Source organism: Triticum aestivum, chromosome 7B, assembly GCF_018294505.1.
Source record: "Triticum aestivum cultivar Chinese Spring chromosome 7B, IWGSC CS RefSeq v2.1, whole genome shotgun sequence".
NCBI classification, from domain to species: domain Eukaryota; kingdom Viridiplantae; phylum Streptophyta; class Magnoliopsida; order Poales; family Poaceae; genus Triticum; species Triticum aestivum.
The window spans coordinates 259,035,566-259,052,628 of NC_057813.1; the positions used below are offsets into that span (position 1 = coordinate 259,035,566).

General features: G+C 47.0%; 1 protein-coding gene across 2 annotated transcripts; it reads left to right on the top strand.

Annotated features, from left to right (window-relative positions):
* The first annotated feature begins 12,646 nt into the window (after positions 1 to 12,646).
* LOC123158252 (WD repeat-containing protein DWA2) lies at positions 12,647 to 16,668 on the top strand. Of its 2 annotated transcripts, none has more exons than XM_044576316.1 (14): positions 12,647 to 12,847; positions 12,940 to 13,023; positions 13,141 to 13,273; positions 13,384 to 13,495; positions 14,015 to 14,114; positions 14,267 to 14,394; positions 14,502 to 14,571; positions 15,026 to 15,114; positions 15,447 to 15,492; positions 15,595 to 15,665; positions 15,739 to 15,812; positions 15,887 to 15,945; positions 16,045 to 16,123; positions 16,217 to 16,668. In XM_044576316.1, the coding sequence occupies exons 1-13, from the start codon at positions 12,800 to 12,802 to the stop codon at positions 16,084 to 16,086; spliced, it is 1,056 nt and encodes a 351-aa protein (XP_044432251.1). In that variant the 5' UTR covers positions 12,647 to 12,799; the 3' UTR covers positions 16,087 to 16,123; positions 16,217 to 16,668. The 2 variants fall into 2 exon arrangements, with proteins under 2 accessions (XP_044432251.1, XP_044432250.1); XM_044576315.1 differs by having other exon boundaries at positions 16,045 to 16,117.
* Positions 16,669 to 17,063: the final 395 nt, after the last annotated feature.

Here is a 17,063-nt window from a genome sequence, read left to right on the forward strand (position 1 = left end):
GTTCGGGCATGGCCCTAAAGGTTGTGAGAGCATTTTGGGAGGAGGATCCCCTCGTGTAAAGGATTGTAATCAGTACGCTTGTTGACATAACATTGTACGTGTGCTCGCACTGGGTTGCCGACCTCGCGATGGGTCAACCAACCTGGTTTACCGTCGACCTTGGCTGGCCCCGAGCGAGCTTGCGGGGGCCGCAGTGCTTTGAGTGCCTTATGGGTGAACCCTTCGGTCTGCGATGAGAGCCTCCTGAGAGTGAGCGGCGACAGCGGTCCCAAGTGTTCGCGTGCTTGGCCCGGCCCGGCTCGTGAGCGGCTCGTGAGGGGGAGGCAACATATGCCAACTTTGGATGCAAAGCCGAAATCAGAACGCGAGAAATTGCTCGAACGAGACTAAACGCCCCTCCCCCAAACACACGCAAGTCTCAAGCTCAAATCCAACTTAAATTCAAATCAAGGAAGCTCGACAACAAAGAAAGAGGCAAAAGGAAAAGGTCGCGTCTGGCACCTAGTCTAGTCTTCGACGTCTTCTCACCAGCGCGGAGCTAAGTGCTGCCACTGGGCGTGGGCGGGAGCCCTCGAGGCCCGAGGGCGGCTCTCCGGAGACTCCGGGGCGTGTACAACCCCAACTCATTATTACGTGAGAGTGTCATGGGCGGCGAGCTTCACAGGCACTAGGCCTTCTTCACAGGTACCGGCCTTGCTTCATATCGCCAGATGAGGGCCCCGCCTTGCACCACACTCTACCACCACCGACGACGACCGGAAACCAAGGATGCCGCCAATGGGGTAGAGCGGTCGCCAGCCGTTCCCCCGACGACCACGGGTCCTCTGCCGGGGGCAGGCCCTGGGGCACCTCCCCGGTAGAGGGCCTACCTCCTAAGGACGCCTTGCTCCGCATGTCGTGGGGAGGAGCCTGGCTCCCGGCCCCTCTCCTGCTGCCCCCAGTGCCCTCCTCCCGAGGGGAGGGGGGTTGCCGCACTGGGGCAGCCATCCGCTGCCGTGACCTGAACCTCCCGCGACCCATGGTTAGCATAAGCTTGCTCCTGAGGAATTAGTGGTACTCGGTAGTTGTTGCCGCTGGCATGGCTGCCGAGGCTTCCGTGAGGCTCTTGAAAGAGCTTGGCTTCTGGCGCCTCTTCCTCCTAGCCTGGCCCGAGGAACGAGCCGTGGTCTTCTTCCAAGGCGTACCATTGATCTACCATGTGGGGCACATAGGCCTCCGAGGCCGCCTCCCCGAAGGCCTCGCCGTAGTGCTCCGCGCGCCATGTAGCTCGACTTGAAGCTCCATCTTGGGGACGGTAGGGCGACAACCCACTAGGACCATAGACAGCGATGCGCATGCCCTCGCTTACCAGGGGCGGTGCCGGCCAGCTTGCTGCCCGGCGCTGATGGCCAGGCCGGTGTTGATGAAGCCTTGAGGTGCGCCCGGGGGCGCGTGGGCACGGATTGGTCCGCCTCGGGATCCGCCCGGAGCCTGGGGTGGAAGCTGGACACAGAACGAGGGGCCCCTAACGCAGCGGCATCCAGGAGCTCGGCGACGCACTCCAGCAGCACGTCGTGGCCGCTTTCTTGCAGTCTGCACCGTAGCAGTTCTCGCGCCACCATGAGCGCTGCATTCATGTTCGCCTGCTATCGTCGGGTGTGCGGTGCTGTGGCCGCAGCATGGCTCGAGGCCCTCGCCGCTGATCGTACCTGCCGCGGGGTGAGGGCAGGCGATGACTAACTGCATTGCCCGCGTCCCGCAGTGCTCTGCGAGGCGCGGGCTGCCAGAGGTGCAGGGTTGAGGTCACCTTGGACAAGCGGCACGACATGGGTAGGCCATGCTGCCCAGCGGTCGGCGTTTGCCGTCGGGTCGCCGGACATGGAGACGACAAAGTGATGGAGCACGAGGCGGTGGAAGAAGGATTCCGGCGCGCCCCTACCTGGCGTGCCAAATGTCGGATTTCGGGTTCTGGCAGACCCTTGAGGTTTGAACTCTGGGGTGCGCAAGAAAATCTCTCCTCTACCAACCCACGTCCCAATGCCTCGCTCGGAATCTAGGCTAGCAAGATGAACAACACAAGGGATGCAAGGTTTATACTAGTTTGGGCCACCGTTGTGGTGTAATACCCTACTCTAGTTTGTGGTGTGTGGATTGCCTCGGGGGCTGATGATGAACAATACAAAGGAAGAACTTCCTCGCGAGGGGAGGAGTTCTTGTAGTGGTGTGTTTGGAGAGGAATTGCTCCGTCTCTGTTGGCTCTCGGTGAGGTCTAGATGAGATGATCCCTACTATGGTGGCTAGTCCTATTTATAGAGGCCCTGGTCCTCTTCCCAAATATTGAGCGGGAAGGGCGCCAACAACGGTCATTTTGAAGGGGAACATCTAGTACACTTATCCTGACTAAACTTGGACTTCGACTGCCAAAGGCCCCGACGATGATGCCGTCTTGGGCTCCATGATGACCTCCATCCTGCCGCTCCACTGGTCTTGGTCTTGTTGCACGTAAATGGTATCCTTTGCCTGATGCCTTGGTCTGTGCTTGCTCCCTTTGCACCAAAGAGGAAACAAGGACACTGCGCAGGTCCGCGCCCGCTTGGTCTCGATCGTCATGGCTTGCGTCATGAGCACCTCGTGAGGTACCCTGCCTTGATCTCTCCGCCTCCTCGCAAGCCTGCCTGGTGAGGCCGTTCCTGAGGAAGCTTCCTGTCGTCCGCCCCGCGAGGCTTGGCCCCTCGCGAGGGTCTTGAGCTTGAGTTGATGAAGATGGGCCGCACTGGGCCATCACTTGAGCCACGTCATAGGCCGCAGGCAGGCAAGTCTGGGGACCCCCGTTCCCAAAACTCCGACAAATATCTTGCCCTTGCTATTGTCACCAAAAGAGATGTTCGAAGAGGCCTTGAGTGAATCAACGAACTTGCTACCTCTTGAGCTTGCGTTGGTTTTTACCTTGAAGAGGAAAGGGTGATGCAGCAAAGTAGTGTAAGTATTTCCCTCAGTTTGAGAACCAAGGTATCAATCCAGTAGGAGACAACACACAAGTCACCGAATACCTGCACAAACAATCAACAGCTTACACCCAATGCGATAAAGGGGTTGTCAATCCCTTCACGGTCAGTTGCAAAAGTGAGATCTGATAGAGATAGATAAACTGTAAAGTAAATATTTTGGGTATTTTTGGTTTATAGATTGGAAAGTAAGGATTGCAAAATAGCAGTTCAGAAACTAGTAAGATGTAAAAGAGATTCAATATAATGGAAAAGAGACCCGAGGGCCATAGGTTTCACTAGTGGATTCTCTCAAGATAACAAATATTACGGTGGGTGAACAAATTACTGCCGAGTGATAGAAAAGCGCAAAGTTATGACGATATCTAAGGCAATGATCATGAACATAGGCATCATGTCCGTGTCAAGTACACCTAACGATTCTGCATCTACTACTATTACTCCACACATCGACCGACTCCTGCCTGCATCTAGAGTATTAAGTTCATAAAGAACAGAGTAGCGCATTAAGTAAGATGACATGATGTAGAGGAATTAACTCAAGCAATATGATGAAACCCCCATCTTTTTATCCTCGATGGCAACAATACAATACGTGTCTTGCTGCCCCTACTGTCACTGGGAAAGGACACTACAAGATTGAACCCAAAGCTAAGCACTTCTCACATTGCAAGAAAGATCGATCTAGTAGGCCAAACTAAACCGATAATTCGAAGAGACTTGAAAAGATATCAAATCATGCATATAAGAATTCAGAGAAGAACCAAATAATGTTCATAGATAATCTAATCATAAATCCACAATTCATCGGATCTCGGCAAACACACCACAAAATAGTATAAGTGCCACTTGCACTTTCAACATTGGGAGAGGCTACTAAATTGCTTGATAATATTATGGCAAATTATTCACAATGGCATACTGAAATAGTTCCTACTAGTAAAAAAGTAAATTTTCTTGAAGAAATTAGTTCTTTGAATGATAAAATTGATGCACTTATGAAATTGGTTGCTAGTAAAAATGCTCCTATTGATCCTAATGGTGTGCCTTTGTCCACTTTGATTGAGCAAAATAATGACCCCGCAGATGTGAATTTTGTCTCATGAAACAACTTTAATAGTAATGCTTACAGAGGTAATTTTAATCCTAGGTCGTTTCCTGGAAATTCCTCTAATAGTTATGGCAATTCCTATGGTAATTATTACAATAATAATAGGATGCCCTATGATCTTGAAGTTAATATGAAAGAATTTATTAACGCTCAAAAAGTTTTCAATACTACGATAGAAGAAAAATTGATGATATGTCTAAAAGTATGGATAGAATTGTTCATGATGTAGAAAACATTAAAGCTAAAATTTTTCCACCTAAGATTGATATTAATGAATCAATTAAAACTCTTTACGTCTCCATGGATGAAAGTAAAAAAAGAACCGCTAGGCTGAGGGCTAAGCAAGAATTCTTAGAAAAAGTGTTTCCGCACGGTTTCTTTCGTAGTAACGATAAAGATATTAAAATGATTGGTGTTTCTTCCATTTAATATTTGTTTAGTAATGTTAAACTTGATGAAAAGGGGACTGAATAAGAGTCAACTTTAGTTAGAAGGCGTCCCCATAATTCGGAGTGTGAATATCTTAATGAAAAAATTGTTAAAAGTGAGTTTGGAGAGGTAAAAACTTTAAATAGTGATGCGCCCACTCTTTTGGATTACAAAGACTTTAATTATGATAGTTGTTCTTTGATTGAGTGTATTTGTGTGTTGCAATCCATGCTAAATTCACCCAATGCTTATGAACAAAATAAGGCTTTTACTAAACATATTGTAGAAGCGATGATGAAAGTTTTAGAAGAAAAGCTAGAATTAGAGATTTCGATTCCTAGAAAATTATATGATGAATGGGAACCCACCATTAAATTCAAGATTAAAAATTATGAGTGCAATGCTTTATGTGATTTGGGTGCTAGCGTTTCCACAGTTCCGAAATCTCTATGTGATGTGCTTGGTTCTACCAATATTGATGAATGTTCTCTTAATTTGCACTTGGCGGATGTACTATTAAAAAGCCTTTGGTTAGAAAAAATGATGTTCTTATTCTTGCAAATAAGAACTATGTGCCCACTGATTTTATCGTGCTTGATATTGAATGCAATTCGTCTTGCCCCATAATACTTGGTAGACCATTCTTACGAACTATAGGTGTCGTTCTTGATATGAAAGAAGGGAATATAAAATTTCAGTTTTCATTAAAAAAGGGTATGGAACACTTCCCTAGAAAGAAAATTAATCCACCATATGAATCAATCATGAGGGCCACCTATGAAACTAAAACCAAAGATGATAACCTTGGTTCTTAACTAAGGGAAATACTTATATCTACTGTATTGCATCATCCTCCCCTCTTCGGGGAAATCCCAACGCAGTTTACAAGTAGCAATGTGGAGCATGCGGAAGAGCATGTTCTCAATTTCAATCAGTCAATCAAGGGTCCTTGAGTGTTGAGAATCGGAACAAGACACAAGGCTTTTGGCGCCGATGGACGACAACTTTGCTCTTGATGCCCTATTCATGGACAATTTTTGCGGGCGCTTTCGGCTGCAAAAAATTATCTTCGTCCGCCTCTACAATGGTGTCCGATCCTACGGTGACTACTTCGTCTTGAAGAAGGATGTCGTGGGAAGAATTGGATTATCAGGTTACCAGAAGTGCACGACCGCATTTGCTGATGCTAGCATATGGCACGCCCGCATATTCATGGGACGAGCACCTCCGGATGTCTGAGAGCACATGCGAAGATGCCATGGTCAGATTTGCTGCTGCGGTGGCCGAGGTGTTTGTACCTCCATACTTGGAAGATCTAGTTGTTGCAGACACCAAAAGGCTCATGCAATGTCCGAAGCAAGAGGGTGGTGATCTAGTCATTAGCATTGGAGACTCCCTGAATGCCTTCTCCTTGTCAGGAGCAATCATTCCTATGGGAGTCACACCGGTGACCCAGAACACGTTCATCGTTGTGAGCCATAAGGTGCTTTTGGTCTGCCAACGCTTAAAATAAGTCCCGTGAATTGTGTTAGTTTTAGTGTAGTGGCAAAACCTTGAATCAACATAAATTAGGTTTTTGGATTGTTAAGTATATTAGTAATTTTTAATTAATTTAATCTAGGAAATAATCATGAGCAAGGCATTGACAGTGTTGAATATATACTAACATTCGATCACAAAAGCACATACTACGCAAACACTAGACACATCTATGTATAACATTGTATGGCTAATATAAAAATAATCAGGAGCGAGTTAAGCGAGTTATACCCTCTAATAGGCCAAGCTGAAGCCGCGATGGAGGTGGCAACAATGGTGTCCTCAGCGGCCTTCTTCTCAGCGGTGAGTCGGTCGCCTTCGGTGTCCATGGTAGGCGACGCGAACGTAGACAATGTAGTGGACGTAGCCGAACAGTGGCAAGCAGTCACATAGAAGACACTCCTCAAAAACTTAATCGCCCCTCCCTCGTATAGGATCTCGAGAAGCAAGGTTTCGAAGGCTTGTTCTCCCGTCAAGCATGCGCCTCGTAGATGGGATGGGATCGCCGATGAAAATATAGGCGCGGTCGGGCAAAGAGACGTGGGCTGGACCCACGTCTGAGTCGGCAATAGCCCATGATTTTCTTTACGGATGTTGTTGTAAGTTTATATTTGGTCAATACTACTATATGAATTTTAGTTTTAGAAAAAGGTAGTAAGAGCATTTACAGCTGGTCACCTCAAACCGTCCGAAAACACCCGATCGAATGTCCCGGTCACTGACCGGTCGCAAAAAAACAACCCAGTCAGGCGCCATAAACCAGCCTCAAACGTCCGTGTCGTACGACGCCCCTCATAACCTGCCCAAATGCAGGGCGGATATGGGGAGGCCCGGACGTGTCCCCCACATGGCCACATTGGCTTGGCCCAGCCTGGCCCACCCCGTGCCCCACAAATATCCCCATCCGGAAATCCCTAGACACCGGCCAATCCGAACGCCACTTCACTTCCCTCTCTGTCCACTCCACTTGTGATCCCCTCCGATATGATCCGATGACCGCGATGGAAGTAGCATTGGCTTCGATGGAGAATTTGAAAGCTTGATCATCGATGTGGAGGAGTTCGCCCTCCGCATCACGTTGAGGTGATCGCTGCTGAAGCAAGGCGACACCGATAGCGGCAAATCTTCTTCCTTAGCGTTCGTCGCCCGTCAACGCAGCATCGACGATGTCTGATGACCCACAAGTATAGTGAATCAATCATAGTCCTTTTGATAAGTAAGAGTGTCGAGCCCAACAAGGAGAAGTAGGAAATGACAAGTGGTTTTCAACAAGGTATTCTCTGCAAGTACTGGAAGTAACACTAATAGATAGTTTTGTAGTAAGATAATTCATAATTCATAACAAGTAACAATAGTAACGAAGGTGTAGCAAGATGGACCAATCCTTTTTATAGCAAAGGACAAGCCTGGAAGTTCTCTTATATAAAGCAAAGTGTTCTTGAGGACATATGGGAATCATCGTCTAATCACTTTCATCATGTTTAGTTGATTCACGTTTAGTACTTTGATAATTTGATATGTGGGTAGACCTGTGCTTGGATGTTGTTCTTACTTGAGCAAGCAAACCACATATGATTACCCCCTCTCGCAAGCATCCAGAACTATGAAAGAAGAACTAAGATAAATCTAACCATAACATGAAACACATGGATCCAAATCAGCCACTTTTGGAATAACGCATAAACTAGGGTTTAAGCTTCTGTCACTCTAACAACCTATCCTACTTATTACTCCATAATGCCTCCCCTTAGGCCCAAGTATGGTGAAGTGTCATGTAGTCGACATTCACATGACACCACTAAAGGAAGCAACAACATACATACCATCAAAATATCAAACGAATACCAACATCACATGATTACTTGTAACAAGACTTCTCTCATGTCCTCAAGATCAAAAGTGACTACTCACAAATCATATTCATGTTCAACATCAAAGGGGTATTGAATATGCTTGAGGATCTGAACATTTAATCTTCCACCAAATAAACCAACTAGAATCAACTACAAGGTGTAACCAACACTACTAGCAACCCATAGGTACCAATCTGAGGTTTTAGGACAAAGATTGAATACAAGAGATGAACTAGGGTTTGAGATGAGATGGTGCTGGTGAAGATGTTGATGAAGATTGGTCCTCCCACGACGAGAGGATCGATGGTGATGTCGGCGACTTCAATTTCCCACTCCCGAAGGGAAGTATTCCCGGTGGAATCGCTCCGTCAGAGAGCAAAAGTGCTCCTGCCCAGGTTCCGCCTTGAGACGGCGGCTCTTCATCCTGAAAGTCTTCCTCTTATTTTTTTCTAGGTCAAAACCCCTCATATATCAGAAGATGGGCACCGGAGGCTAGCTGTGGGCCCCACAAGGCATCAGAGCGCGCCTAGGGGGTGGGCGCACCCTGTTGCCTTGTGGGAAACTGGTGGCCCCCTCTGGTAACTCTTTGCTTCAATATTTTTTATATATCCAATAATTTTTTTTCGTGAAGTTTCAAGTCATATGGAGCTATGCATAATAGGTATCACTGCTGTAGCTTTTCTAGGTCCAGTATTCCAGCTGCCGGTAATCTCCCTCTCCATGTATATCTTGCAAATTAAGAGAGAAAAGACATTAAAATTGCACCATAAAGTGGAATAATGACCAAAAAAATATAAATAACAGTAGTAAAACATGATGCAGTATGGACGTATCAAAGTCGTCGGCCTTCCCTACTAGGCGCGCAACTTCAGCCGCTCTGCTCCCATCCTTCAGGTACGCAGCCGACCACCAACGTCTGCTCCGGAAGTGGTATTTGGCCACCGCTGGGTCCTCGTGCCCGCGCCAGCACCGACACGCTCGAGTATGAGGCACAAGCAGCCCGTCGCGAGTGGCAGCGAGTGAGGGAGACGGCGGTGGCGGGGGGAGGCGCTGACTGCACGACGATCACACGCGAGCGTGCCAGATGATCTCGATGTCGCGGTCCTCGCGTCGGTCCTCCGCCGCTCTCTCACGGCCGCGGAGACGGAAGCGCGGCACCTCCACCGCAAGAACGCCAAGACGCTCCGACTCGCCATCGAGTTGTCGGAGCGTGAGGCAAACAAGGGCACGACAGCGAAGCCGAAGGCGCCCGCCATGCGAAGAAGCAGGACTGCTTACTCTGCAGTCTGTCAAGCCAAAGCTACAACTCAGACTCTGCCTTAACAGACGGTTCCACGTCCAGCTCCGACGATGACGCACCACCGCACGCCGACGCCTACATGAAGGAGGGGCACAACCGCATCAATGACCGAAAGGGGAAGGGGTTGGCGAGGAAATGGTGATTTCCTCCACCCTTTTCCGTTTTATTTATGTTTTAAGTAGTTTGTAGTATGGATTTGCACTATCCGCCGATGTACTCAGTTGGACATGCTCATTAAGAGATGAAAGGGTGATCCAATGAACCGTGTATTGACCGTGTTTATACGTAGCGTTGTATGAGTTGCAGGTTTGGATATGAGAGACGCAGATGCGGAAGCTAACATATGGGGCATGTTTGGTTCCAGTTTGGAACAGTAGTCACATTGCATAGCCTTCTCAACCTGGCCTGGTTGAGGAAAAATAGGCCCTAATACGCCATACGCAACTTGTTTGGTTGCCTGCGTCCCTAGTCCCCGCATTAGGTAATACCCAAGTGCACTTTGTTTGGTTGGCTGCATTGGCCCTAGCGGCACATGAACACGACGTTTGGTTGCACACGGCGTACATGTTGTGCTTACCTTGTACCCTAGTTGGTGAGCTTACCCACAACGATCACAACAAGCACGCCAACGCCACGACACATCAATGGTGACGAACTGGGCGAAGATGATAAAGTTCTTCAGCTTCAGGCTGAACTGACGATCCACCTTAGCAACTTCCACTTTGACAGCTCCAACCTTGGCACTGTCAACACTGCCGCCTCCGTGCTTTCGCACCCAGGCGGAGTAAGCTTGTTCTGCTGCCTGCCTAGTCTTGAACCCTCTATAGTTGTAGTTGCTATACAACGCCACTTGTGCATTGACTTCTTCCCATGAACTATAAACCCCTGGAACCTCACCGATGAACACGGCATACCACTTGCCCTAGCAATGCACAAGAGGAAGAGTTGAAGCAGCAAATCAATGGAGCACAAGTAGCAAGCAAAGTAGCACACGAACAACAATGGAGCAGAAGAGAAGTAAGCATGCATGATCATATGGCATAGCAAGTTCAACCTAGCACTACCTTGGTGTTAACCTACCACCACATCCAAAAGAGGGTGTCGTCCTACCACCGCAAGTTCACCATTAGCGTGAGGGGTTAGTATATACCACCTCACCAAAATATACAGACCATCAAATAGTTTTTGAGCCCTAGCTACACAAAATGTATGTCGTCGTCGTCGTCATCGTCGTCGCCACAGCCATCGCCGTCGGGGATCATGCACGCTCACAGGCAGCACTACTCTAGTAGTAGTGCTTGCGCAGCCAGCTCCTAAGCCACAACACCCTGTGAGCGCCGGCCATGGCAACGAACCCAACACCCTGGGCCTTGTTGTCAAGCAGGTGACTGAGAGCTGCCATGAGAGCCTCGTTGCTGAATCCACCCTGGGTCATGACAACGCCATACAGGTCAGGGTGGATGTCGAGGGGCTTGCACTCCTTGATGGTTGTTGCCACCTCCTTCACCGCCTCATTCATGTTGCAAAAGACATTGATCTCCTCCTCCATCAGGCCTCCTCTCTTCCTCTTCCTATCATGGTTGGGGTCAAATGGCTTGTCGAAGGGCTTCACAGCGGGCTTGTCAGGACCATCAAGGACCTTGACGTCTGGTGTCCCAGGGAAGTCTGGCATGGGAGAACCAAGAGGCTCACCCGAGCCCATGGCATGCTTCCCAGTTGCCAGCCCGAAGGAGAAGATGTGCTACATCTGGTTGTAGTTCTGGATGGGTGTGTTGAGGAACTCAGCGTCCCTTGGGTGGTCCTAAGAATGAAACACATGTGTTGTTAGTTGCGATTAGGAGTAGGCAATGGTGGATAGTATGAAAAGGAAGAGGGCTGTGAGCTAACCGCGACATGGCCGGCGTAGTGCTCTGCCTCCAAAACTATGGAGCAAGTGTTCTCATCCCATGAGGCGCCGCTAAGGTCTCTCAGCTTGGACACTTGGATCCATCGACTTCTCCACTTCCTCAGGTGATTGTACACCTGGGTGGCAGACACCTCTTGCCCATAGAACTCGAACACCTGTTTCGCAACGGTGTTCAAGTGCACCTCCTTGAAACCCTTGTCAGTCCTAACTCCACTAGAGATGAGCTCACACATCTTGTTCAGCACGAACATGGACATGAACGGCTGCCACTTCATGTTGTTGGACCTACCATCCTCCTTTGCCTTTGCTGCTGCTAGCTTGATTGCAGCGGCAGCAGCATCAGCAAGAGTTGGCTCAACGAGCACTACTGGCACATAGAGGGAATCAGACTCAAACACCTCTGAATCAGGTGCCATCTCGGACATAGGCTGCGAGTCCTCGACAAACGATGGAGCAAACTGGCTGTCGGACACGACAATGGCCCGACTAAGATCTTGCGTCTGCGTGGTCATGTCCTACAATCGTAGCACGCATTAACAGTGAGCATAGCACACAACGTATCGGACAATTCATGAAAGCAGAAGCATACATGTACATGGTTCATCACTATCATAGCAAGCACATGCTTCATCACTATCATACCAAGCATATCAGACAATCTATGAGCAGAAACATACATCTACAATAAACAACATGCTACAAATGGACCACCAATAGCTACAAATCACAGATCTAAGCATGATTCAACACAAGCACAAGGTTCAACTTCAAACTCTACTACTAATCTAGCATACCACATGCTTGAACATCTAGCCCTACCACAAATTGCAACCGCAGCATAACAACCAACCATATCAGCTCACATATCAGACCACTAATCAACCATGCATCTAGATCAAACCCTAGCTGCAGCTTAGATCTAGCTAGAAGGAACAGAGAGAAATGGGGATTGAACTCACGGAGACCATGGCTGCAGCTTGAAGACGAGGGGGGTGGTGGTGGTGATGGAAGATGAACGCCGGCCGGTGAAGGAGCTCCGGTGCCGTGGACCGCCGGCCGATGAAGATGCGCCGCTTACCTGCTCGTCGGTGTCGATGCGTGTCGGCGAGGAAGTGCGAACGGAGGAAGAATGGAGGCGGGAGTTGGGGCGGTGAGGGAGGGGCTAAATAGGGGGTGGAGCGGCGGGAGGTGAGCCGAAATCCTCCCGCCGATTTTTCGGCGACGCGGGCGAGCTCGCGCCATCTCCCCTGCTCGCACGAGGGGAGAAGCGCGTCGCCCACCCCTGCCTCGCCCAAGCCAGGCTCGCGAGCTACTGCCGAATCGTGCGTTTCCCCTGGGCCTGGCCTGGATTTAAGTTCCGTGCGATGCGGGCCGCACAGTGAATGCGGGAAACCAAACGGATCAAATTTTTCCCGCTCGTGCCAGGCTGGGCCTAATGCGGGCAACCAAACACGCCCATGAGGTGTGATGGGTCCATGCCCGTGGGCGCGCGCGCGGTCTTTTGAGGGCCAGATTTGCTCTAATAGGTTAAAGGGCACTTGCTGAACGTAAAACGCGTTTCCTGTTTGGCAAAGCGGACTTCAATCTTGGTAAGGAGTGTGGAAGGCGACTACCCGCGGTACCCCCGTTCAGCGATCTCCGTTTACATCTCCGATCGTCTCGCCGGCGTGAGCGAGAATGCAGGGCGGATCCAGCGGCATCGTCTACGGCGGCCTCAAGTACCAGGCAAGCAGCATCACCTTCTCGAAGCTTCTAGAACACTCTCCCGTGGCGCCCCTCTTCCGTCTCCTCCTCATTTTCTTTTTCCTCTCTTCCAGGCGCGGTGCATCACCGACGTGCGCGCGGACGCCGGTTCCACCACCTTCCTCGCCGGAACCCTCAGCCTCAAGGAGGAGAACGAGGTACGTTTCTTGCGGGGGACTCTGCCCTGCACTGCGGCAATTGGAGCAGTGATTTCTTATTTGGGTGGTTGAGAATGGTGCGTGATTGGATCTCGAATTCCTCGTGTCCAAGAATAGGTGCACCTGATCCGGCTGCTGCCGGGGGAGAACGAGCTCGTGTGCGACGGGCTGTTCTACCATCCCAACGAGATCTGGGACCTCAAGTCCTGCCCCTTCGACCACAGGCTATTCTCCACGGTCTACACCTCTGGTAGAAATGCTCCACTCTTTCCGAATTCCCCTCTTCTTCTTTTTTTGATGCATTGAGCATTTTGAGATGCAATTCTAAAGCGTTTCCATGTGTTACAATGTGAATGACAGGTGAGGGTTATGGCGCGTCCGTTTGGAAGATCCCAGAGCTGTATGGGCAGTCCAACTCACCGCAGCTTGAGCAGCTCTTCACGCTCGATGACCACACGGACAAAATAAGATGGTGCTCTCTTGTTTGCCTTGAAGTTCTGTGCTTACTCTAGAGCTACTTAATCTTATTGCCATACAGGGTGTGTTTGTGCTTGTTGATTTTTAGACTAGATGTAAACAGAGTCCAGTCGGAGAATGCGTTTGTTGTTTAATGTGTCTGTGCTGGTGGGTATTTGCAAAGTTCAAATTGGCAAATTATAATGCTCTGGCTGTGGCCGTGGCAATGCTTACATGCAGCATGCACTGATATGGGAGGGTTTTAGTAGGACGGGTACACTACACTGAACATATTAATTTGGCAGAACATACCTCACTTGTATCACAACACAAAATAGATGATTTTCTTTTCATTACACAATTATTCTGAGATTCTGTTTTTAAAAAAAATCTGATCTCGGTCATGGTTTTGTAAGTTTCCCATGTTATGCATATAATATTGGTTAGCTCGCATATCTTGATATTTTGTGGAGGATCTGTAGTGAGACAATATGTCTTATGCATATGATCTTTATTAGCTAGTTTGTTTTTGCAGTGTTCTCTGGTGGCCACTGGGGAAGCATGATAAGCTAATTAGCATCGATGACAGAAACATTTTTCTCTGGAACATAGATCCATCAAATAAATCAGCCAAGGTGTGTCGATCATCCTTTTGTTTAACATATATTACAAATTCTTTTCATTATTTATATGCCTAATATGAGTTTATAAAATCTGAAACATCAATATCTCTATTAGCATCAGTTTAGTACTTCATCATGGTCGTAATTTGAGTACCAAATTGCAGGTGATATCACAGGGATCTGCTGACATGCTTCCCAATTTACGTGGTGGAGCTTGGGATCCACACAATCACAATGCAGTTGCTACAATAACTGATTCGTCACTCCACTTCTGGGATCTCCGTTCTATGAAGTTAGTACTTGACAATCTTGACCACATCAGATTATCTGAGCTTATACTTATGTTTGGATTTTCAAATGCTGTACTTACATCTATGTGCATGAACTAATTGTTCTTAGGAGATCAAATGCAATTGAACATGCTCATATCCGGGATGTGGATTATAACCCCAAGAAGCAAAACATAATTGTGAGTTTGGTGCATCTTGTTCTTTGGATAAAAACTATTTTATTTCTTCTATCAGAAGAACAGCAGGTTTATGAGTTGCCTTTTTTGGGTGGTAACCCTGAAAAGGGGTATTTTTTTATTAGTTTCTTTTTCTCCGTTACCTTTCAACTTTTCAGAGTTTCTTTTTCTTGCACTTGTGTAAGTAACATAGTTAATATTTAATCTGGATTTGCCACTACTTCTTACTTAGTTATTGTTTGATCAAATTTTTTGTGTTGATTGTGTTTGGCAGCAGGTTTGAAATTTATCATTATCTTTTATAATAAGGTTAATTTAGTCCATTGGAACCTGAAATCTTATTTTGTAAATTTTTTCTGAGTCGGATTCTAGTATCCATGTCGGAGTAACAGTTTGCAAATTTCTTTCATTCAGCTTCGTTTGTTTATGCTGCTTGAGGTTCCCTTTTGCGGTGCAGGCAACAGCAGAGGACGAATTCGGAATTCGCTTGTGGGATCTCAGAATGCTTAAGCATCCTCTGAAGGATCTCCCTGGACATTCACATTGGTATGTTGGTGTATCTTATAGTAAACTCAAATGAAAATCCGTTTTTTGTGTATTTAGTTGATGAAATGTTCTAAACCTGCACCATTTGTTCTATGCATATTTGATGTGAATGTGTGCTCCTTGATGCTTGAAATCCTTCATATGAGTGCATTTTCGTCCCATGTCAACATTGTTGTTACTTTTTATTGGTCTGGTGTTGTAGCACTTTACCACCTATATGGGATGATGCTGTCAACTCACCAATTTAATATATATGATTACTAATTTGCTTTTCTGATTTCTTACTCCAGCGATCATCAAGTTAATTGACCACGATATAATGATTTTTGCAGGACATGGGCTGTTCGGCACAATCCTGAGTATGATGAGCTGATTCTGGTCTCTCTCTCCCCCTCCCCCTCCCGCCCTCGCTCTCTAGCGCGCGTGTAGTAATATATATATCAATTTAAATTTTAACTGACTATTGAAATTTCTGTATAGAGTGCTGGAACGGATTCAGCTGTCAATTTATGGTTGGCTAAAGTTGGCACTGATGACTCTGGACCCGAAAGGTTTCTGTTACTCACAGATTTGATTAATTTGTTTGAGGTTGCAATTTTGATGCCCCCAATCTTATTTTTGCAGCCCTTCTGGTTCGCCCACTAGGCAAGAAGAACCATTACTGCACTCGTATACTGACTACGAAGATAGCATCTATGGTACTGTTGAACCTCCCTACTTGTATGTACATTGAAATTTTGACAAAGAATCACAGAGCTGACTGAAATTGTAGGAATTGCATGGAGCTCCCATGATCCATCATTGTTTGCTTCTCTGTCTTATGATGGAAGAGTGAGTACCTGCAACCTTTTTATTATTTATTGTAAATGTTGATTTGTGCTTTCTAATGTTACATTTTGTCTAACTGTTGAGAAATCCTCTGATGTTCAGGTTGTTTTAGAATCTGTTAAGCCCCACCTGCAGAGAAAATGAAGCTTGTTGGTCTATTTTCTCCACTTCATGTGTATGTGTATGAAATACTTGTCTTAGCTCTCACTATAGCTGTTCTTTAAAATTTCCGATGGCATCTCTTGTTCTAATAAAAGGTTCTTTTCTCCCACAGGCAGGCTTGTTTGTTGTGCATATAATTGGTGTTGTAGAGCTTCGTTCTTGCCATTGTGTGTTCGGCTATAAGGGGCTGATGCGATGATTTGGTTCTAGTAACCCTGGTGCAATAGCAAGCCATTAATATCTCAATAATCATGACGACGGAAGTCCAGGATGGTTGCTGGAGGAAAAAGTGATGTAGTCACAGTTGAAAAGAATATAGCGCAGCTGAGATTTCAACAGTTCTCCTATATCTTCAAATTTTGTCACTAGTTCTTCACTTTGGATTTCTGGGGAAACTGTGGATGTCTCATTGGTAGTGGTAGTTAATTGCTGCTTCTGGGCTTATTAGAATTCTGATATCCGATGAAGCCTGGTTGGCATGTGTTGCATGATGTGATGAAGTATAACTGAGCTGAAGTTTGTACTAGTGTTGTGATTTACAATGTCAATGGATTTTTCTGTTTACCGGCCAATTCTTAATATTCTTGTAGGATGCTGTTCTACAACAGATCGCAATATGCCATCTGTATTTTACAAAATGGCTTAGTCTAGGTCGAGTATATTTGGGTCGTGAGAGTTTTTCACCTGAGTTAAATTGTACTCCAAATAGTTTCTCGTTTCAGGACCTGTATACCAAAGACTAATCTCTGATTTCTTATTACTAATTCTAATTAATGAGAAATTTGTGGCTTCGATTGTGCGCATGAACAACCTACCACCTGGGAAGGACCGCATGCTTTTGGTATGGAACCAGGAGCCACCTACTGAGCAAATTCAGTTTTGCTCAAACTATATGTGAACAAATTGAGATGCGGTTGGATGGCCATTTATGTTAGACAACTGAACAAATTCAATTTGTT

Excerpts from the sequence above, each read along its gene's own strand:
- LOC123158252 (XM_044576316.1), top strand. The coding sequence starts at position 12,800 with ATGCAGGGCGGATCCAGCGGCATCGTCTACGGCGGCCTCAAGTACCAG. Across the intron at positions 14,572-15,025 it reads CCAAGAAGCAAAACATAATT|GCAACAGCAGAGGACGAATT; the intron begins GTGAGTTTGGTG and ends TTTGCGGTGCAG. Across the intron at positions 15,115-15,446 it reads CTCCCTGGACATTCACATTG|GACATGGGCTGTTCGGCACA; the intron begins GTATGTTGGTGT and ends TGATTTTTGCAG.